The sequence below is a fragment of the Manduca sexta genome, chromosome 26 (assembly GCF_014839805.1).
Source record: "Manduca sexta isolate Smith_Timp_Sample1 chromosome 26, JHU_Msex_v1.0, whole genome shotgun sequence".
Taxonomy (NCBI): Eukaryota; Metazoa; Arthropoda; class Insecta; order Lepidoptera; family Sphingidae; genus Manduca; species Manduca sexta.
The window spans coordinates 9,573,379-9,598,230 of record NC_051140.1 but is presented as its reverse complement, the minus strand read 5'-3'; the positions used below and the strand labels follow the sequence as shown (position 1 = coordinate 9,598,230).

The window sequence follows — 24,852 nt, the reverse complement described above, 5'->3', positions numbered from 1 at the left end:
TGGAGACTAAACTGCCTAACAAGAGCAACTTAAAAGTAATTAAAGACTTTGGTCTCTTTTACAGCACATTTTACGAAATTCTGTACACAGATGTAAAGAAATGCAGGTAGTAATTAAACAGTAGATTTGATAAGGTTTACGATAAATAAAAATTTAAATAATGTTTACACTACAATTAACATCACCAATGCGTGTATTTTACGGTGGCTAATGACATTTCTTTCTGGATTTCGAAGAAAACCGAATCAATTTTTTACTATAAATTTACAATAAATGAAACTCGAAAGCATCTTATTGACAAGTTTGAAAAGGTAAACCGGCAAGAATCGTCTGATATACTTATCGCCATGAGTATTTAGCATCCATAAAATTGCTCGATGTAAACGCACATACCTACATACATAGGCTACAGAGTGCCAGCAACATCCAGCGGCAGATCACAATACCTGTTTGGAATAACCTTTTTCAAGGTCAGGAACTCAAGGATGCGACACAATATCGTACATACATTTACGTTTTAAATCCCGAACATTACCATAACTTTAGAATACCCACCAAATAGATTATAATATCTACATCATACCCAAAAACATAATGGAAAATCAAGATACCCGTTTTCCTTATTCAAAACTAACACGACTATCCAGCGGTACTAAGAAAAGATGTTGACGTACATCGACGTAGGTATTCCCTAAGTACTCTCTTCTGTTTATATTTTACAACTGTATATTGACAATGAACACGGTCAACAAAATGCATATATTTAAGTACAACGCTCACGGAAACTGGTTAGTGTTTGTCCGGCATTCGAGTGGGACGTTCGGCACAGCAACATGAAGATTATTATGTGTAGTAAGTTATTTTTAATATTATTATTTTGTGGTTGAGATGATTTACTCTTATCTCCCAAGTTCGTGCTCTTAACATTGGTCTATTGTTGACCTTAAGTTTGTTACGTAAGGTTAAAGATATTTTTTCGATAGTGATTGTTGTTTTGCACCTATATTTAACACATTATTTTAAAACTTTTACAATGATGAGTGGATTTAATGTCAGAGGCATCCTCTGACAACCGACTGCTAAAGTAAAACTGTATGACACATTCAAATTTTATACCATTTTAAAACAAATGAAAATATGAATAATATTTTATCGCAGCTGTTGTTAATAGAGTTTTCAATTTCAATATTAATAGGTGTGACGAAAGATCATTAATGTATTGATGCGGTAATTGCAAAACGCTATAACTATTAACGAACTAGGCTGCGTTATTTCATTGTAAGTAAACAATACAACCTTTCATAAACATTTCCGTTGCTCCGGCGCAGACTGGGATTCCCTGACATAAAAAGGCAAAGGCAATTATGGACAGCCGACCGGTTTTCCTCAAACGCACGTATACTGAGTCGCCTTACCAATAAAGATTGTTTTTTTTATTGCTTCAACTTATAAATAACTGTCTGGTAATAACGATATAAGTAATATTGGAAATACTATCTGAATTCTCAGAATGCATAAAATAACGGGATTCAAAAAACATAAGATCTTCAACGTCTAATAGGTTGTTTGTAAGTACATGGTAACACAAACTAATGTGCGAATAGAATACAAATCACCAACACTACTCTAAAAATTTAGACTATTAAGTTGTGTTCAACACATTATTGTTGTTAACAACAAATCTTTACTAATACGCAAAGCTGAAGAGTTGGTTTGTTAGTTTTAACGCGCTAATCTCATATAGTCACATCATGTCGCTTCGTCATGTATCAATATCGTTTAAACTATTAAAAATACACATCGAATTGAGTATCTCCTCCTTTTTTGAAATTGGTTAAAAATTTACCAGTGTGAATATTACAAAATGTTTATTGCCTATTTTTCGATTATTAATAAAAAAAATATATAACTGTTTTTGTTGTGACTCAAACCCGCTCAAGCCAGACGAATATAATCATACAATTAAAATGACATTTAAAAATATATGTTTAGTGTCATTTCGACGTTATCAGAACCTGATGGTCATAAGAATGATATAAGTTGTACTTCTAGGAATTATATTTGTTGGGTTAGTGCTTGCTACGCAGTATATAATTAATTGTAAAGAACCTATATACATATATATCTATGCTAATAGAATGAAACTATGCACTGATATATGTGTTCCAATTACTCAATTGATTGTTGTTGCTTTGTGTTAAATACTTCGTATTTTTTTTATTCTTGATGCAAATACGAGCTACATTATTTCTCCTACCAATAAATACCATTAAGTAAACTAATTTTACGAGTGGATTTACACTACCATTAGACTCAAGAAAAATAATTCTCAATAATGTATCAAAAATTAAAAAATAAAATAAAACTACCTACTTAAAAAACCACTACGAACCAAATAATGTATTATAAACTCTTTCCATAAAAAATACACATTTTAAAAACACCATCCAAATCAGATCAGTAGGTTTTTGAGAAAATATTCGACATACATACATACGGGTGAAATAGAAAACCTTATTTTTTTAAGTCGGTCAAAAACACTTTTGGGAGGAAGCATCTGTGTTAACATGACGTAGTCCTTGACTTTATCTTGTTGATTATATATCCATTCGATGAGTAGAAAAAATAAGTAAAAACTTAGCTTGTATAAAAAAACGAGATCTTTATACAATACAATCATTAATCACACTATAATTTTGTTAGGAGCATCAATTGCTCTCTCAGTTATCTTATTTTAAAATTTAACGTTATATATAATCATAATGTTATAACCTTGAACCTAGAAGACGATTGTTATATTTAACTCTAGTTGCCAAGCAACGATGGTTTTTTACAATAATTGGTCAATCGGTAAATATGATAAAACTGCAATAATAACTTGTATTTATCACTAAAATTTCATATGCAGTTAATCGTTGCTTTCTTATTTAAACATTGATAGCAACAATATATGACACTCACCGCGCTCGCGTCACCTCGCCACCCCTTTCCCGTTTATGAAGACTTGAAACACAAATTAGATATTTTTTTATCCATTTTCCACATACAAAATTGTAAATGTTAAAAAATGTTTTGTTTTACAGTATTTGGCCTTGCGGCCTTGGCCATGGCTGGCGAGACGGATCTGCAGAAGATTTTACGAGAAAGCAACGACCAATTTACAGCCCAGATGTTTTCTGTAAGTAAAATCACTAACAAGTTTTTCATAACAGTTGCCAGGCAGATTATCTTTGAACATTAATTTCATCACGTTTAAGATACACGTACTTACTTTATACTACTGCTTCACTCGAATACTTTATCATTTATTATTTTGTTAAATATCTCACGTTTAGTATCAATTTACGCCTTATCTTCACACGTTTACTTAATTTGTTATTGTGGCCTTTAACATCTTATGCATAGACGCGATTTTACTACTAAAATTAAAAATACATCGTTATTTATCATGCGAATTATTTAATAAGTTAGAAGTAGAACGACTCCCACGCTGTCATATTTTGTTTTGAAAAGTTAGGAACTTGAAACTGGAATGGTGTCAGTAGCAGATTAAAAGACAAAGCGCAAAAACGAAAGTTCAAGTTCAGTTCAGGAAAGCGATAAAGATGGCTGTTGTAAAATTAATTTTCGAATAACATAACTTTAAAACAATTAGAGATGTTCCAGTACCTTTAAATACTGGATAATTTAGTACATTTTTTTTATAATTGATAATTAAATGTACTACCAAAAATGAGAAGATCAATGCCATTTTTAACAGAATTTTAAATTAAACCGTATACATCAAATACATTAAAATTATTTTTCACATATATTTTACATTTAGAGACATAACTATTATTTCAGGAAGTGGTAAAAGCGAACCCTGGTCAAAACGTCGTGTTGTCTGCATTCTCCGTCCTGCCACCATTGGGCCAACTGGCTTTGGCTTCCGTAGGTGAATCACACGACGAACTGCTAAGAGCTTTGGCTTTACCCAACGACAATGTGGTGAGTATTTATTAATTAATTTAAAACTCTTTATTAATCATTTATTCATCAAATCTTATAGGAAAGTATATATTATACAATAGAGAATATAAACAAACAGGAAGTATAAATTACGATCTTGTCGCAATCGGCGATTTCTTCCACACAACCTTTTAATGGATTTAAATACCTAGGAACGAAATGAGCGGGCGGTCATTATGAAGTAATGAAGTGGATTGAAAATTCGATGTATTGAAGTATTAAAACATAGCACTAGGTCGTTACTTCGTATTTTTCGAACACTTGTGCGAAAGAAAATAAAATTATCGTTGGTATAGCTTTGAATATTAGGTGCAAGGACTTTTGCCTTTCAGGTTTACTGATACTGGTGCAACGAACACCATATGTAATTTGTACTGTAAATGATTTAATAAAATAAAAAATAAAATAACTAATAATATATAACATTAAAAAATAATTACATATTATAATACATAAACTACACAATTAAAATGCATTATAGTATACTTCATATTCAGTAAGAAAAAGGAGACTGAATAATACAGTGACAAAAAATGTTGCTTAACAAGCCTTTTAAAAATGGAAAAGTTTTAGCCCTTCTACCGATACGGGTAACTCATTCTACAAGCGCGCAGCCTGGACTGTAAATTATTTGTCAAGAAAATTAGTTGCAAGGGTACATTAAAATTGATTTTTAACTATCTAGTACAGAACACGTGTTCTGTTGGTCAAATTACATCCAGATCCGTTCAGCCGCTTTTGTGTTGACTTCTAAAAAATATCCAAACATCTTCACAAACCTTTGCATATATAAGTACAAGATAATATACATGTATACAATCCAAATAAATTTAAGCGTTGTTCTGTCTGTATTTTTAACAATTTCCTTATCCCTCAAATTATTTTATAGACGAAAGATGTATTTGCGGATCTAAACCGTGGTGTGCGAGCTGTCAAAGGAGTCGATCTGAAGATGGCCAGTAAAATCTACGTAGCAAAAGGTCTTGAACTAAATGATGACTTCGCGGCAGTATCAAGAGACGTTTTCGGTTCTGAAGTCCAAAATGTAGACTTTGTAAAGAACGTTGAAGCAGCCGGCGCGATTAACAAATGGGTAAGTAGGCATTAGTTTCCTCTAGATTATTCTGGGATACAACCTGGGCAAATATAAAGTGGGTCTCCACCACTCCAAACGTAGCAAGCAAAATGAGTGTGTTGCCATACTTGATGAAGAAAAAATGGGAATAGCTAAGCGGCAGACAATTTTTTGAGATATTACCTACAGCAAAGATGAAACTAGGGTACATAGTTATAATCATTTACTATTTAAAATTAAGTACTTAGTAAAAATAATAAATTTCTTTATTTTCGTAAATTATATTTAATATTTTAGGTTGAAGATCAAACCAACAATCGCATCAAAAATTTAGTCGACCCAGATGCGTTGGACGAAACAACACGCTCCGTTCTCGTCAATGCTATATACTTCAAGGTACGTAAAATACAAACAAATTTATAACGCGCTCATCATTTGAAAAATAAATAGGTGATTGATTGGGTTATTCTGCTACGAAGACACTAAGTCTATCAAAAAAGACTTAAATGAATAATTTGAATACACCACTTTTGGTTCTAACTGAAAATATCACGCATAAATATACGATTCGAACAGTTCCGTGAATAAAATATTCATAAGTTACGTTTAGTTGAAGCGATCACACACAAAAAACATTTGTTTGATTTTTGATTCCAATTATAATCGCAGTTCGTGCAAACCACCGCCAATTAGTATACCGTCACGTTTTTTAAATGCAATTTACACCAGTTTTTTTTTTAAATATGAATAATAATTCCTATTACAAACGTGTTCCTGCGTTACTAACGTTTTATTTTTCTTAAAATCACATTAAGTCTTTTATCTACGTTCTATGTATTTTTAAAATAATCTACTAAATATTTTAACTTTAACATTCATCACTATATCTTTTTATTTCCTCGACATTATAGGGTAGCTGGAAAGACAAGTTTGTCAAGGAAAGAACAATGGACAGAGACTTCCATGTTTCCAAAGACAAAACAATTAAAGTGCCTACGATGATCGGTAAGAAGGATGTCCGTTACGCTGATGTTCCTGAACTTGATGCTAAGGTGAATTAAAATATTTCATAAAGAAGAAATATTTCATTTCATTTTCGTTTGAATTACACTTGATACTAACTACTTAAATTTATTTCAGATGATTGAAATGTCATATGAGGGTGACCAAGCATCTATGATTATTATATTACCGAACCAAGTAGACGGAATCACAGCACTGGAACAAAAACTGAAGGATCCTAAAGCTCTTTCAAGAGCTGAGGAGCGTTTGTACAACACTGAAGTTGAAATTTACCTTCCAAAATTCAAAATTGAAACAACTACCGATCTGAAAGAAGTTCTTAGTAACGTAGGAATCATTTCGTTTATTAAATCTTGCCAAATGGATGTACAAACAGTACAAATGAAATTAATATTACTATTTGATTTAGTTTAGTCGAGGCCGGAATATGCTAGCCTGCTCCATGTTTTCTTTCTATTTTATGCTTGCTTCCAACGACTCCTGCAGTACCGCTGACATAGCCTCTATTGCACTATTTGGTGCAACTACTGTATTGAATCAATAAGAAATACGATGATAGTGGTTACATAATTAAAATAATAATCAACCGTAACACAATGCAACATCATACTGTTTTCTACTGTGATTTGTAAAATTACCAAATTACAAGCGAAATGTCTCTGTTTACAGATGAACATCAAAAAATTGTTCACTCCAGGAGCAGCTAGACTAGAGAATCTTTTAAAAACAAAGGAATCTTTATATGTAGATGCGGCTATACAAAAAGCTTTTATCGAAGTCAACGAAGAAGGTGCAGAAGCTGCGGCTGCTAACGGTAAGTTTTATCATTGCCATCAATTTAGGAAAGATGAATAATTATTTAGCTACTTACTGACTATTTAGTTAAGTCACTATTTAGTGACAGTCGTCGTTATTCGACATGTGTCTCCTTGGTAGTCCAATAGTGGTCTACTGAGACCACTATGTCCAGCATACGTGTGATATGAACCAGGAGGTCCTGGTTTCGATTCCCAGGTCGGTCTACACTATTTATGGGTATTTAAATCTATTTGCCCGAAATTGGATTTCCCATGCTGTGAGACTTGCCCAGACAAGTCGTCGGTCGTAAATGCTAAGCCCATTTTGTAACTTGTTTAAAGCAACGTTAGAGTACAGGCATTTTTTTATTGGTAGAGCCACGTTGAAGTAACTTTGTTAGGGCCCGTTTCACAACTTCAGAGTGAATCCTTACTCAGCACAAAAATGTATAAGCCAACCAAATACAAAACTCACATTCGGATCTATTCTTCCAAATAAATCGTAATAAAATAAGTACAATCTACATTAGAGGTTTAATACGATAGCGGTCAAATAAAATTTACTTGAAACTTGTGAAACAGGGCCTTAGCCTTAGAACCCAGATTGTCGACAGTTTAAAAAAGGCTCGATCGGGGATATACCACCATATAAAACCACAAAGTAAAAGGGGTGTGTGGTACCTTTGCTGTAGCGTTTTGGAGGATCACGAGATGCCGATGATTCAACAAATCTCTTCGTACTACCCCTGTATTCTCTTAAAATATCGGCAAAGCATTCTCAATGCCTCTGTGGTAACAATGCAGGAGTTCATAAACGATGGGGATCACCTACCACCCATTGATCTCTCACCTACTGGGCTATCTTGTGTCATAAAACGAACAAAACAAGTTTGATATTCTATTTGAAAATAATGAATTACAATGAATTAATTCAATTAATAATATTCGTAGTTCAGTTAGGCTTGAAGTCACATATCTGCAATTCTTACATAACAAGTATCAATTTTCCTTGACAAATACTTAATATTTTTTTTTCAAACAAATTATACATTTATAATGAAAGTTGCAAATAGTTCCATAACGACTTACAAATTGACATTTGTATTCCAGCATTTTTCATAACACGACAAGCGAGACTCGACATACGATACTTCGTGGCTAACAAACCTTTTATTTTCTTATTAAGATTCAATGGACTTGCCTTATTTAATGGAGTCTTTAAGGCCTAGGTACATATAAAGTTAAATTGACAGCATGAGTTTCACAGTTATTCACTTATGGGTGCCTTTATTTACTTTCTACTTTTGACGAGTAGACAAACATAAATCAATTATGCTTTCCTTTTGGGCCATGTATTACTATTATGTCATTCGTTTCCAACGGTAATTATAAGCCTTGATATCCTAATTATTTTCTAACTATAAATCTCAAACTATCGAATTATTTTCACTGTTTTTCATTGTTCTCATCCTAATGACGTAATTATGTTCGTTCAAACAGAAACATAATGTATATTTTTGGATTTTAGCTTTCGGTATCGTACCGGCGAGTTTGATACTATATCCAGAAGTTCATATCGATCGACCTTTCTACTTTGAACTTAAGATTGATGGTATCCCCATGTTCAACGGCAAAGTTATCGAACCTTAATGGTAATTTCCATTCGCTACTACAACAAAAATGGTCAGTAACGCGTCTAGGGTTTATGAAAAAATCTTAAAAAATATACGTTAATATGAATAAATATCATTTTAAATTTTCGAAGTCGAAGCGACTATTTTCTAAATATCTAATAGTGACGTTATATCATAGAATGTATATTTTAATACAAGCCCTAGCTGCGACACTGTATTATATTTAGGCCGTGTTTTTACATCTACATTCACCATGCCCGACCGCATGCATAATGTACTAATGAATACTCTTCATCATTCCGTATATCCATTAAACAATCAACCACGTTTGTCAAAAATCTACCGACATTTTCTTATATTACTAAAAGCAACACTGAGATGTTCAAATATTTTATGGAACTTCAACTTTCCTTTCTTTTTATGGAACTTCTTTTTTTCTTAAATCTGCCATTGATTTAACTTCACGTACTTAACTAAAATTGAATTAATTTGTTTTAGCTTTCTTTATTATAGAATCATATTCTTCGTATGAACCTGTCGTACCCGTCTTTGACATAGATAAACCTTTTTACTTCAACATAAGAGCTAATGGCCAGTCTTTGTTCAACGGGCTATGTTTCCAACCATAAAACGGTAAATGTTGACAAATCATTTAATACTTACTTCTTCAAAACGGGTTTGGTGTTCTCTTTCTATTTTCTACTAATGCATTTTGCCTTAGCCATTACCGATCTTTTTACTTTAAGAAAGTAATTTTACATCATGTAGAATTTTGCTACATAATTTTTTTAAGTTAAAATTAAACACAGGTATAACTAGCATATAATAAATGCATTCTACTCTTTAGCAACATACTTCATACTGGGTACCATTCACTAATAGATACTAAAATACACAATAATGAAATGTGGCTATAACATGAAATCAAAAGTGCCTGTCTCATTTAATAAGCTTCTGATACCGGTCAAGTTGTTTAATATTATAATTTAAATGCGTCTTGTACCATTTTTTTAACTGGCACGGCTTCATTTCCCCACTGCATCTGATGGTAAGTGTAATGGGGAAGGAGTTGTAAACACCTGTATACCCGCGAAGTTCTCCATAATAATTTCGAAGGTATATGAAGTCTGCTAACCTGAATTAAGGCAGCATAGCGGACTAAGGCCTGAACCTTTTCAATAGTAGAGGAAGTACCCAACGGTAGAATAGTATCCACAAGGCTGATATATTATTATATTAAATACGTTTAGGTGAGGGTCGCCGGAGTCCGATGGATAAGGGCGGCCCAGAACCGGTCCCTGTGGCGCTCAATGGGGGAGGCCTATGTCCAGCAGTGGGCATAGGTCTCCCCCATTTAGTTTAGGATAAAACGTTCAATAATAAAGAATACTTTAATAATATAAATATTACGATTAAAACTTATTGTAAAGTACGTAAGTACCCGTTAAATCTAAATACTTAATAAGAAACAAATGATAATGTCAAATCATATAAACTTTTTTAGTCGTCCGTGGAATTCGACCACGACCAAGTGTACGTCCACCCACTCCGAAATTTGAAGCAGATAGACCATTCCTCTTCTATTTGAAAACTAATGACCAGACCTTGTTTAACGGGATTTGCATGCAACCGTAAACCGGTAAATACAATGTGCAACATAATTGTTATTTTACTGTTGATGTAGAATATATCAATTCTACAATCAAGTGGATTGTTTTGGTCACATTGGGGACCATCACCCAGTAATGTTTAATCATTGTGTGTGGTACTTGTGTTATTAGAGTGACTAACTTATGGGAATTGTCGTTACTAACTTCTTACTTAATTTACATTTTTAAAGAGTTTGAAAATTGATAGAAAATTGAAAATAAAATCAGTCCTTCAGTCTTAAAATATATAAAGAAAATAAACAAATATAATACGAAATGATTATGAATTTAAAATATCGTTAATTATAATCATCGCAACACTTTCATCATATCTCTATTCTTCTCTGGGTCGCATTTACATAAAGCATCTCGTCAGCAACACATATTTCTTACCTTAAATCCTCAACCTTTGTCTTTAGTATAACAGATTAAAAATATCAATTTAAAGTACAAGTTACGTTGTGATAAATCACTTTAATTTCAACATCTTGTTTTAAAATATAATAGCAAGAATGTACTTGATTATTATTATTACTACATGGAGTAACAATAAAATTCATAGTAATAAGCATTGAGTATTTTGTATTTGTAATAGGAAAACATATGGCTGCCACAACTGTCGCTTTAGTTGTAAAATTCATCTCATGACATAAAACGCACCTTTACACCTTTACCTTATGGAAGTGATCCCCTTTTCCAATGCCTAATTATACTGCCAGAATACTGTAGATGCATTGCCGATCTTAGAGGAGGAATGAGCCGTAAATGTTCAAAACGTGGCTTTACCATTCGTCAATTTGTTTAGTTAGATATATAAATAATATAAAATTCAAACAAACCGCCGCAAAAAAACTGTAAATACACTCGAAATATTTACGTCACAAAAATGAATTTTATAGAATACTTTAATGATACACATTTTTATTTACTCAAAATGTAAACAAACATGGTAAACTGAATAAATATTTTACATTTTTAGTCATCCGCGTGGTAAAAAAGAAGTTTAGAGTTATACCGCCCGTCCTAAAATTTTATGTAGACAGACCTTTCTTCTTCAATTTAAAAGCAAATGACCAGTCGCTGTTTAATGGAATATGTCTCCAACCATAAAACGGTAACTACAATGTACTATAAAATAAATATTAAGTATATTAACTAAATGAATTTATCGTATGGCATATTCTGATCGTTGTCCAGACACATTTTACTTCGTTGGGTAATATTTAATTATTATGCGACCACGTAATGCATGTGCAATGTAACGTATGCTTAAATAAAATTATTATCAATCATGATATTCCGGAAAGTTCTAACTAACTTAAAACTAAAATTGATACTGGGGCTTATACACAAATTAAGTGTTTCCTAAATCTAAAAAATATTTAACTATAAATATGAAGTTTTTTTTGTATTAAATATCATGTTATGAAATAAACTTAAATTGTCTAAAATCAAGCTCCACAACACACGTTTAATTTTAAATTCGTCTTAGTTTTACGTATTGCACATATTATAAAATCTATAACAAAAATCGGATTGTCAGAAACACATTCAAATTTAGTTTTTTGTTAAAATTACAACATCATACCGCTGATTACAACCCATAATAAATCTCTGATCTCTAATCACGTAGTATTAAATATAAAAAATTGAAAATTTCCCGTTCAAAGCGTGGTATATTAAATTAAATTTAATTCATATCAAACACATGATAATTAATCATTGAGTTGTGCTACTCATATATAAAATATAAACCAATAAAATATACTCAATTTAAACCGCACATTTATATGGGATTACTAAGTTGTACAGTATATTTTAATAACCTTTAAATTTGTAGCTTTCATCGCTGTCGTAGATTCAATAGATATTTTTGAGCGTACTATTGAATTTCACGCAGACAGACCGTTTTTCTTCAACTTAAAAGCCAATGGTCAATCTCTATTCAACGGAATATGTGTCATGCCGATGCTTTAACCTTTAACGGTAATTATTAGCACAGCTTATAATGCATATATTGTTGTTTATTATTATTAATAACCTTTGTGTCTAGCCAGTGAATTACATAGTTGTTTTTCTACTTAGTGTTGAATTATTAATAGAAAAGAAGATGCTTTTAACCTTAGTTAACAATTAGAAACAATAGGCATCCTGTGATATTGAACTAACCACTTTTCACGTCTAATGAATTAACAACCTAATAGGGCTTCTGTTAGTCAATTACATTTATTATAATAACATATTATTAATAATAGCAACAGTGTCACTCATAGTAACAAATACATAAGTAAAGGGCAGTACTTAAAATACGCATAATTGTAATTATTACTTAAGCATTCTACTTTGGTTGCATAATGAGCAACAACATTCCGCTGGTTATATGTGGCAGAATGTTACCACACAACCTCAGCCTTTGACCTTCAAGTAAGGCACCTATGGAAAAAATAACTTAAACAAACACTTCTGTGCCTTATTTTTTTTTATAAAATTACTTATATTTTCTTAATCTTGAAGTAATTAGCAATAGGTACTGAATATTCTCAAATGAAAAGAACCAGCAGTATGTTAAATGAATTAATATACGCGCATACACATGACGGACATAATATTACAACATTAAACATTATAATAACTAACTAAAAATACTATTTATTCATTCAACTATTAATATTTTACAGCTTTAAACGAATCTAAATAATAACTCCCGTTTAATTTTTAATTATACATAAATTCTAATTATACCGATAAACCGTAAGTAAATGAATATTATGATCCTACTACAATAGTTACTTAAGTTCCAAAATGAAAAGAAATCTTTCATTTTCGTATTATTTTTTTAAATTGATAAACTTTTATATAATGTTTGTTGCAGTCTGTTTGATTATAAAATGATGATAAAATCTCATGATAATAAAAGATCACCACTAACCATGATTCACACAGCTAGAGCACTATAGATTCAATACTGATATTAAAAATAAGAAATAATTCGATAAAAGTGTAAAAAATGCGGATTTTCCGTTTATAATTTCGTTATTCAGTGTAAAATGAAATTAAATGTAATAATAAAATAAAAATTGAATGTAACTGTTGCCGTCAAAAAATCTGGTGCAAAACATATTTTCGGTATAAAAAGTTTAAAAACTAAATTCCATAAAATAATTCTAAAGATTGTTACATTTTTATATACTACTTGAAATACTACAACTAAAATACAAATACCTAATAATATGATATAAAGATAAATATATATTATCTTTGCATTTTAGCTTTCTTCATCGTAGGCATAACATCAATACAATTTGAACCACCTGTTATCGAATTTCACGTAAACAGACCTTTCTTCTTCAATTTAAAAGCCAGTGGACAGTCCCTGTTTAACGGGATTTGTGTTCAACCATAAACCGGTAACTACTATAGAATATATTTATTACTCTGTCGTATAAAATAATTGTAAATTCATCAAATAAATTGTTCTGGTCGCGCTGCGCTTTACATCACTGCATATTGTTGAGCAACAATCATTTAACCTATGTAAATATGACATACAAGCTTCTTTAGCACTATATTTAACAAACATTCTACATGTTCTAGAACCTAAAACGGGTTTTTAAATGCTACCTATGAAAATACCTATTTGCCAACCCCTCTCTTAAACAACCCCCCAGACAAGTCACAGTTTGTACTATTAAAAAATGTATTTAATTTGTGTATTAACAAATTATTTCGAAAAATTTTCAATATTCACACCCAACATTCACATGGTTTATAACTATTAAAAGTTAACTTAATAATTTTCATAACCTTTAATTTTTAGCCTTCATCACTTACGTGGAATCCATAGACAATTTTGTACCCACTATAGAATTTGACGTAAATAGACCTTTTTACTTCAACTTAAAAGCTAATGATCTATATTTATTTAATGGAATATGTGTCCAACCGAAGCTACAATAAATGGTAAATATTTCTACAATTTGTATTATTGGTGCCTGCTCCGGGGTCGTCAGCCTAGTCAATTACATAAGTAGTTCTTTTCTGCGTACTGTTGAAACCTTACAGTTGTAGAAAATGCATTTAAACTTGATTATCATTTATAAGTAATAAGCATGCTACTTACTTTCTTATATTATTTCTTCACTCACCAATCTACATGTAATTTACAACTCAATATGCTCCCTCATGTCCATAAATAATTATACATAAAAACGGCAGTACGTATGTATAGCTCTAAAATTTAACTGTATTTTAAAGATTAATTATTTGCAGTTTACCATAGATATAAATTAAAAAAAATTGTCACTACCATATAAAATAAATATCAAAAAAGTAATATTACATTAAAATCACTACTTCTACTCCAAGAGAAAATTGATCAGGGCGACAACATCACTCACAGTCAGATTTAGTCAAATTTATTTCGATATAAGCCATCTACATATAATGCATTCTGCTTTGGTTGCAAAATAAGGAACTACATCCCGCTGGATTCGTTTGGTAGAATGCTACCACACGACTTCGAATTTTACCTTAGGGTAAAAGTATAGTATTTAAATGAAATAAAGCTATACACTTCTTATTTGTATAAGTATTTTCTATATTTTAAAATATCTAGATCCCTACGAAATATAATTTGGGAATCTTCGCGCATAAACAAGACGCCGACTAATAGAAAATTATGTAGCGTTGTTATAACAACCTATTGACACTATTTATTATCCACTTCACTATTATTATATTTTAAGCTTAAAACGAAACCAAATATTGTGTTCAATTTTTTTTTATTTATATGCACTGTACTCACATTTTACCAACACGTTTAGAAAATAATGTAATCATTTAATATTTTTTTATTCGAATCTTGAAACCAAAATTAAAAACCACGGATCGTACTTGTGTACATACGGCTGCTTACCCCGATATTTGTGTCTTTGTTATTTGTCAGGTTAAGATTACTAGGCAATAAATAGGTCGCATGTATTTGAAAGTCTGGCTAGGTCCCATCGCATTGTCTATTTTTGTCGCAAGCAGCACTCTTCTAAATAGTTTCTCGCCATTTTAAATTCTGTACGTTATGATTTGTGTGACTAAATGTATAATAATAATAATATATCTTTGATTGTTTTAGAGTTCGGTATAGTTGCGCTATCACTAGAATTTTCTTTAAATGAAATTAAGTTTGTTGTAAACAAACCTTTTTACTTCAACATAAGATCAAATGGTCAGCATCTGTTCAACGGAATATGTTTCCAGCCATAAATGGTAACTTCAATTTATAATTTTCGCATGTCTTTGTACCGAATCATAGTAAATAATTAAGTTGATGTTCCTCATAAATCTCCTTATTTCGCTCTGGTGCTAAATTCACTTATTTCGTATCTAAACATTCGTACACTACATTAATTAATCTTACGTTTATTGTTTAAACGGGTATTGATGCCATTTTTACAGTATCACTTTATCTTTATTTCTTAAACATTATTCTCATCAAATTTCATGGTTACCATTTTCCTTTGAAATGCTCGTTTTATACGATTTCTACGATATTTTGTCAAAGACCGTTGGAACAGTTTTAAAATCTGGACGTTTGTTATAAATACTATTGGATATTACACCACACTAGTGATGCCATAACACCGAACTTTTAGAGAAGGCACGATCAGTACGTGCATCCTGTTACTAGGTATACCAAAAATTTTTAGTTTTTCAAATCAATAAAGAAAATCTGACGCTCGTTTTACCAATGGTTGCATAATCTTGTCTAAGGCCAAATACAGTTCAGTTTCAGATATCCACAAGACGTTAAATTCCAACTAGACTGTAGTATCACAGATGTCAGAAAAAGTCATTACACACGTCTGAAATGCTGATAAAAATAATAAACAATGTATTAACATAAAATTACTTTCCACTTACCCCATATTACAAAAAAACATACTAGCGTAATAGATCCGCAACATTTGTGCTCTACTTGTAAATTGTATAATTTTTATTTTGTTGCTATGAATAATAATAATAATTTATTTCCAAAACAAAAGAATTACACAGTCAGATTTAGCAAAACATTCTACACTAGGCACAGCCTCTCTCGTAGAATGAATTAAGTAGGATTAACATTTTGGGCGGGTGTGCCGTGTTTAAGCAATTTCAATAACAATAAATAGAAGACTTAAGTTACAAACGAATAATAACTAATATTGACTATATTAAGATCTATTTTATGAGATGGCTACGATATTATAGTTACATTATGAATGAGGAGAAGATCTTGCCGATTACCTGATGGTAAGTGATACGACCAAAGATTAGAAACAACATTCACCAGCTTGAATTACAAAATATTGTTTAGTATTCCAATGCGCTCGCCATCCTGAGACACGAGATGTTAGGTCTTATTGTGTCCAGTAACACTGGCTATAATGTTATAATTCCACGATTTTAAATCGCCAGCGAGTCTTTTATATACGATTCTATATACAAGAAGGATAGCGTCAAATTACTTGTAAGTTAAATACATAAAAATTAAATTGCGCAAGTATTAAATAACAGAGTCAAGATAATAACTCATAAATGATGTCGCATTTATTTGTAATTATTTACACAAAACATATTACAAACCTCTGGATTTGGATATCCACTTAACAAGTGTTTTAATGTTTGCATTTTTAGCCATCATTGTGATAAACAAATCTGGTGATGACGATTTTAAATTTGATGTAAACAGACCTTTCTACTTCAACTTAAGAACTAATGAACATTTATTATTTAGTGGGATATGTATTCAACCTGAGATTTGATTAAACGGTAATTTTGATTCATTAATTTCACTTGTGCTATTTAAAAAATCTAAACTATTAAGCGAGGGTTAACCCACAGGGTGCACCGTGCATGTTCTGTCTTAATAGTCCAGTATTACTTTGATTATTGCATAAAAAACAGGCTAACAAAATGCACAATACTAAAATTTTTTTTATTTATGTTAGTGTTTGAAACCGGTAAACATTTTGCGAACGTAATAGAGAAACGAAAATAGAAGCCAGATAAAATTGATTTGATTTGGCAATTGACAAGTTTTTAAGTGCTATACCGCATGTTGCATTTGCAATTCCATAATTCGTGTTTTTGCCAACCGTACTGGCATTTTACAAAACATATTATATTGTCTCTAAGTTTGGAAACTTATATAGAAAAGTAAATATCGCTACATCATTTAATGATCTATATCTGTTTAATGGATATGAGTCCAACCGAAACTACTATAAATGGTAAATATTTCTACAATTTGTATTATTGGTGCCTGCTCCGGGATCGTCAGCCTAGTCAATTACATACGTATTTTTCGTTATTCTTATCTGCGTACTGTTGAAACCTTATAGTTGTAGAAAATGCATTTAGTTTTGATTATCATTTATACGTTATAAACATGCTTCTTTCTTATATTATTTCTTCACTCACCAATCTACATGTAATTTACAACTCAATATGCTCCCTCATGTCCATAAATAATTATACATAAAAACGGCAGTACGTATAGCTCTAAAATGTAACTGTTTTTTTTTAATTAATTATTTGCAGTTTACCGCAAGAATCAAATAAAAAATTGTAACTACAAAAACAAAATAAATAATTTTACATAAATATCACTACCATTTCTCCAATAGAAAATTGATCAGATCGACAACACCACTCACAGTCAGATTTATTTCCGATATAAGCCACCTACATATAATGTATTCTGCTTTGGTTGCAAAATAAGGAACTACATCCCGCCGGTTTCGTTTGGTAGAATGCTACCACACGACTTCGAATTTTACCTTAGGGTAAAAGTATAGTATTTAAATGAAATAAAGCTATACACTTTTTATTTGTATAAGTATTTTCTAACGATAATATCAAATTATGTATCTTTGTTATAACAACCTGTTCACACTATTTATTATCCATTTCACTATTATATTTTAAGTTTAAAACGAAACCAAATATTGTGTTCATATTTTTTTTATTTATATGCATTGTACTCACATTTTACCAACACATTTAGAAAAGAATGTAATCATTTCATATTTTTCTATTTGAATCTTGAAACCAAAATTAAAAACCACGGATCGTACTTGTGTACATACGGCTGCTTACCCCGACATTTGTGTCTTTGTTATTTGTTAGGTTAAGATTACTAGGCAATAAATATTATAGGTCACATGTATCCGAAAGTCTGCCTGGGTCCCATCGCATTGTCTATTTTTGTTGCAAGCAGCACTCTTCTAATTTTGTTATGTTCCCCTTCGAATCAGGTTCTCGCCATTCTAAATTCTGTACGGTATGATTTGTGTGACTAAATATATAATAATAATTTTTATTATCTTTGATTTTTTTAAGTATTCACTATAGTTGGGCTATCACTAGACTTTTCTTTAAATGAAATTAAGTTTGTTGTAAACAAACCTTTTTACTTCAACATAAGATCTAATGGTCAAAATCTGTTCAACGGAATATGTTTCCAGCCATAAAATGGTAACTTCAATTATAATTTTCGCATGTCTGTACCGAATCATAGTAAATAATTAAGTTGATGTTCCTCATGAATCTCCTTATTTCGCTCTGGTGCTAAATTCACTTATTTCGTATCTAAACATTCGTACACTACATTAATTAATCTTACGTTTATTGTTTAAACGGGTATTTTACGTTACGAGGTATACCAAAAATTCAAAAACAAAATAGTTTTTAGTTTTTCAAATAAATAAATAAAATTTGACGCTCGTTTTACCAATGGTTGCATAATCTCGTCAAAGGCCAAATACAGTTCAGTTTCAGATATCCACAAGTCGGTAAATTCCAACTTGACTGTAATTTCACAGATGTTAGAGATAATTATCGTTACAAACATTTGACATGTTGCTGATAAAAATAATAAACCATATATTAACATAAAATTTATTTCCACCAACCCCGTCTTACAAAAAAACATACTAGCGTTATACATCCGGAACATTTTGTGTTCTACTTGTAAGTTGTATTTTTTTTTTGTTGCTATGAATGACGAGACGATCTTGCCGTTCACCTGAGGGAAACGATACGACCACACATAAATAATAGAAACAGCATCCAACACCTTGCATTACAAAGTATTGTTTAGTATTCCAATGCGCTCGCCATCCTGAGACATGAGATGTTAAGTCTAATTATGTCCAGTAACACTGGCTGTAATGTTATAATTCCACGATTTTAAATCGCCAACGCGTCTTCTGTATACGATTCTATATATAAAGAAAAGATAGCGTCCAATTAATTTTTAGGTTAATTAAATCCAAATTAAATTGCGCAAGTATCCAGTAACAGGGTCAAGATGATAACTTAGAAATGATATAGTATTTATTTGTAATTATGTAATTATTTACACAAAAACATACATATTACAAACCTCTAGATTTAATATTCACTTAACAAGTTTTTAATGTTTGCATTTTTTAGCCTTCATTTTGACAGACAGATGTTGTTCTGATTACGATGACAATATTGAATTTGATGTAAACAGACCTTTCTACTTCAACTTAAGAACTAATGAACATTTATTATTTAGTGGGATATGTATTCAACCTGAGATTTGATGAAACGGTAATTTTGATTCATTAATTTCACTTGTGCTATTTATAAATTCTAACCTATTAAGCGAGGGTTACCCACGTGGTGCACTGTGCATGTTCTGTCTTAATAGTCCAGTATAATATTGATTATTGCATAAAAAACAGGCTAACAAAATGCACAATACTAACATTTTTTTATAGACGTTAGTTTTTGAAACCGGTTAATATTTTGCGAACGTAATAGAGAAACCAAAATAGAAGCCAGATATAATTGATTGAGTTTGGCAATAGACAAGTTTTTATTTGATATAATGCAACAGCATTTGCAATTCCATAATTCGTGTTTTTGCCAACCGTACTGGCATTTTACAAAATATATTATATTGTTTCTAAGTTTCGAAACGTATATAGAAAAATAAATATCGCGACCATTAAATTATCTAAATAATTTTAATTTGAAATCGCCATTAATCATCAATCATAATATTATGACTAAATAGGTACTTAATTCAGTCATTAAAATATATTTATAACCAACTATTTTTTTGTTCGACAACATTAACTTCGTAATTTAATAAGTTTTAACTTTAATGTACTGTCTTTATAAATCAAATTTGCTTGTAAACATCTTCACTGTTAGATATCAGTAATATTCGTTTGGAATGTACTTTGAATGCAAGTGGACTTCGACTGCGAAATATTTTGCAAATCTGCAATAGAACTTGTATTCAGCTGTAAAATAAAAAAAAAGAGATGATTAGGTAAAATTGATATTATACTGCTTGCCATTTATTTCGTGTATTATAGAGTATCAGTTTTGTACTTATTATTATATATTAACTTAAAATATTTGAAGCATACAAGCATGCTAAAATGTAATAACAGTTCGACTTTCAGCCATCAACCTCAGATTATTTATAGTTACTTGCATAATACTACGGCTCGTCACAAAATGTCGGGGAAAGCAAAATATCGGGCTAGTCATGTTAAACCGAAAACCTCATATTATGTAAGATGTTTGTCCTTGAGATAGTACGCAACGTAACAGGCGATTGGTCATCGATTTTATTTGTTAAAATTATATTTAAAATTTGCATATTTTAAACACCGTTTTTATATTATAAATTGCCATAAGTTATAAGAGAAATAATTATTTAGCAGACCGCACAATGCCAATCATTCTCTTAAGAAGCTATTATTTTTTTATACGAACGATAATTACGAGGTTGATCAACGTTATACAATGTTATTTGTTTCGTGTTTTAGCGTTCAAGATCACATTTTATAGTTTTCATTTCGTGCCAAAAGTGGAAATAAACAAACCATTTTTCTTCAGTTTAAAATATAATAGAAACTCTATGTTCAGCGGGGTATGCGTCCAACCTTAAAATGGTAAACTATATTAATACTTAAACATCAAACAAACCTGCATGCACTAAACACGTACGTGGTATTTTAGACTCGAGAACTTTTTACTGCACATTACATAGCAAACATCTTATTTCTTAATAATTTTATTATTCGATTAACTATTTTTTATCAATATCGAACGGTATTCTGTCCTCTCATCTAATAAAAAGAAAATAAAAATGTTTGACTTAATTTTTCACATTGTATTAACAAATATGTTTGCGTTACTATGTTCCGAATCTTAAATTAGCGTACCTATTTCAAATCTTCGCCAAATAAATAAGAATAACCAAAGTTACGTTGAATAATAAGTTATGAGCAAATATCATATACAATATATTATTGCCAATAAAAGCACGCAGTAAAAAGCCGTAAAAATGTTTATAATTTTATAAAATACTTATAATATTATTGCGATGTTACACTAACATTTTTTCATTGGATCGTTATTATGTTATTTTTTCCTACAACAATTACCATAAAAACATATAAACCATTTAACATTAAAGATAAGCGCATTTTAAATAACAAAGACGCACTGAAATTCTCAACCACATAAAACCCGCGGTATTATTATAAACTAAACACAATCTATACTCTTTATTAAGCAGTCTTTAGGACTCTACATCTTTATAACCATAGATAATTATATTATATAAAGCAGCAAAAACATTGTTATAAACACGAAAATTCTGGTAGACTTCAACCATAAATTCTATAGCCTCTTGGCTATTAATTCTCTTGGCCTTGGTTGTGAGCCAATAATTGACAATTCTGTCCGAATTTGAAACAAAAAGCAATCTTTGTATTAATCGCATGCTCTTAATGCTAATTAATTATATACATTTTCATAATTCCAGCATTTGGTATAGCATATCTGTCGGCTGTAATCCGGAGTCCTGTATTCAACGCCGACCATCCCTTCATATTCTTCCTTAGACAAGACAAAACCACATTGTTCAGTGGAGTTTTCCAGTCTTAGGTACCTATATTAGATAAGATTGTAATACAGCACTTTATAACCGTTTTCTCTATGGCTGAGTCCTTATTTTTCGACACTGCTGGGAGTTAATCTTAATAAGTTATGGCTAGCAGTTAAGACGCACTAATCGTTTGGTAGCAGGAAAGCAGAAACGTAAAATTTAATTGTGTCGATCATCGACAACATAAGACATTGGTACTTGTTAACTTATGTATATAAATATAAAACTTTCAGATGTTAGCATCGGTCTCAGATCTGGATTTATCTCAAGTGCTGTGATGGTAATCGACCGTCCGTTCGTCTTTAAAATCCGCTGTGATACCACTTTCTTCATAGGAAAATTTATGCCATCGTGATCTGTAGATTTTTTATGTATAACTGTAGGCAAAATTACACATTGAAGGAAGCCGTAAAAATGTAAAATTCAACATCGAATGTCACTGTTTAGACACAAAATTGGCACCTTTATACAAATATGACAATGAATAATCATCATCATCACTTCACTTCGATAAACCTAAACTGTCATTGGTCATATATTTCTTATCAGGGCCCGTAACCAAGACGCCTTTCTACAATATAAAGCTATTATAACAAATAATTGTATGGGAATGACAGATGTCATTATGCCTAGCGATAGACTTATCGATCGGATATGTCATTCCCATATATTTTTTGTGATCTATTAGCGTTAACGATTGTAAGGCGTCTTGGTTGCGGCCTTTGAATTTCTTGCTTATATTAAGTTACACTCGCAATCACGCTCGAATGCTTTGTTTTTAAATTACTAACGGCTACCAATGATACTATGAACTAAATGTGATGCTAAATAACTAATACGCTGTTATGTGTGCTAACTATGCTAACGTATAATTTGACACCCAGAACGGAAACTTTCAAAACTGCATAAATTTCTAAGCGCATTACAGTTTCGTGTAGTTTATACTTTAATATATATTTAAATAGTATTATGATGGGGTGTTAAATTATTGTTTGCTAAAAAACGCTTATCGCCTTTATAGTAGATTCTGGATAAATTAATAATATTTAATATCTCGTTTCTACTATGCCTTTTGTGACACAATCTCAAAAATTGTGATTTTTAGATATGGCATTTGAATATATATAATTTTATCATACTAAATGAATGCTTAGTCTGTTTACTTTAACTATGTTAACTTTAAAGTTACCTAACTAGTCATTGCCGTAAGTATATTTTTTGGATTGTGCAATATGCCGCAATATTACTTTAATCCTAGAATAATACAATATAATATTGCTGCATCTTAATAAAACGATGCTTAGCCATTTTGGAACTGTGATACCTAGATTATTAACAATACACAGCCAAATTGCAACATAGATATAGTCTGATAATGTTCTTGCTAATTGAGATAGCTTTGGCATGATTTTTGTGGTTTGCCTATAAATCATCTTCAGCAGCACAATTTTAATTAAAATAAAATAGTAAATGAATATAATTTAAAGGAATGTCTATAAGTTTTATAGTTTTTTTTATTCATTCCCAACGTTGTTTGTATAATCTATATCAAATATGCTATTAGAAGGATCATAGTAAATGTGGTTTATACAAATTTCCATGATCTATGTTTAGTGATTTGTATTGTTATAATAACTAACTACTTTTTGCAATATTAGAGTTAACTCACAGACATTATGATCCATATCAGACTATATCTATTATGACGCAATATTGTGACCTTACAGTATTTTCTTTGAACAAATTAAGAGTTAATTTTTTTTTGTTATATTGTACTTAAAACTATATATTCTTAATTTAAATGCGATAACTGTCATTATAGATTGATTATTTGGCTGTGTAAAAACAACGTTATCATACCAAATGTTAATTTATTTGTTATTTTTGTTTCCAGATATATTGTTATCATTAAGAAACATTAACAATAACGTCCGGTTGGAATGTAATCAAATCACTTTTATACAAACAATAAACATTTTCTTACTGATACATTGTTTTGTTTTATTTAAATATCTTGTGCGAAATGAACAATACAAGGAGAGAGTAAGTTGGAAATAAAGGTATTGACTAGTTTTACTTAATTACAAATTGAAGAAAGGAACTAAAACAAAGACCCATGAATTCCGTAAACCAATGTTTACAGAACCAATTCTACCAATGGGAGAATATTAAAATAGACCACATAGCGACTTTATTTGGTAATCTATACAAATATTATAAAGAGGAAAATTTTCTACCTTTCTTTGTTTATGGGGGTAAGCTCTGGAAATACTGAACCGATTTCGAAAATTCTTTCACTTATAGTAAGGTACATTACTCCTGAGTGCTATACTTTATATCCCGAGAAAATATTTATACTGAAAGATGATATCATGAGAGTAGACCCGCGGACAAAAGCTAGTTTTAAAAATATAACTACGACTTGTATTCTTCTTCACAATTGTTGCACTGTTGAAGAAGTGTTTGAGTTTGAGTTGGTAGCACGCCAACAATAGCGAATTTGCTAACAATCCTTTCAAACTAGTCTCATCTTATCTTATCTTACTAATATTACATATAAGAAAGTTTGTGAAAATGTTTAGACGTCTAGTTGTTTGTTAGAAGTAAACGTAGGAACAGCAGAATGTTTGGATGAAATTTAGCTCGGTTAGATCATGTCCTGGCTTAACATATAGGCTATTTTTTA

General features: G+C 30.9%; 1 protein-coding gene across 32 annotated transcripts; it reads left to right on the top strand.

Moving 5' to 3' along the window:
- The first annotated feature begins 618 nt into the window (after positions 1–618).
- On the top strand, positions 619–24,157 carry LOC115452604 (alaserpin-like). Of its 32 annotated transcripts, none has more exons than XR_005113128.1 (11): positions 619–852; positions 3,084–3,178; positions 3,847–3,990; positions 4,901–5,104; positions 5,384–5,482; positions 5,998–6,138; positions 6,227–6,436; positions 6,779–6,923; positions 21,040–21,165; positions 22,044–22,165; positions 24,061–24,157. XR_005113128.1 is itself a non-coding variant. In XM_030181186.2 (10 exons), exons 1-9 carry the CDS (start codon positions 834–836, stop codon positions 22,163–22,165), a joined length of 1,179 nt encoding a protein of 392 aa, XP_030037046.1. In that variant the 5' UTR covers positions 619–833; the 3' UTR covers positions 24,061–24,157. The 32 variants fall into 32 exon arrangements, 15 of the variants coding, with proteins under 15 accessions (XP_030037046.1, XP_030037047.1, XP_030037038.1 ...); XR_005113123.1 differs by lacking the exon at positions 21,040–21,165 and adding an exon at positions 15,318–15,451; XR_005113125.1 differs by lacking the exon at positions 22,044–22,165 and adding an exon at positions 15,318–15,451.
- Positions 24,158–24,852: the final 695 nt, after the last annotated feature.

Excerpts from the sequence above, each read along its gene's own strand:
- LOC115452604 (XM_030181176.2), top strand. Across the intron at positions 6,139-6,226 it reads TTCCTGAACTTGATGCTAAG|ATGATTGAAATGTCATATGA; the intron begins GTGAATTAAAAT and ends AATTTATTTCAG. Across the intron at positions 6,437-6,778 it reads TGAAAGAAGTTCTTAGTAAC|ATGAACATCAAAAAATTGTT; the intron begins GTAGGAATCATT and ends CTCTGTTTACAG.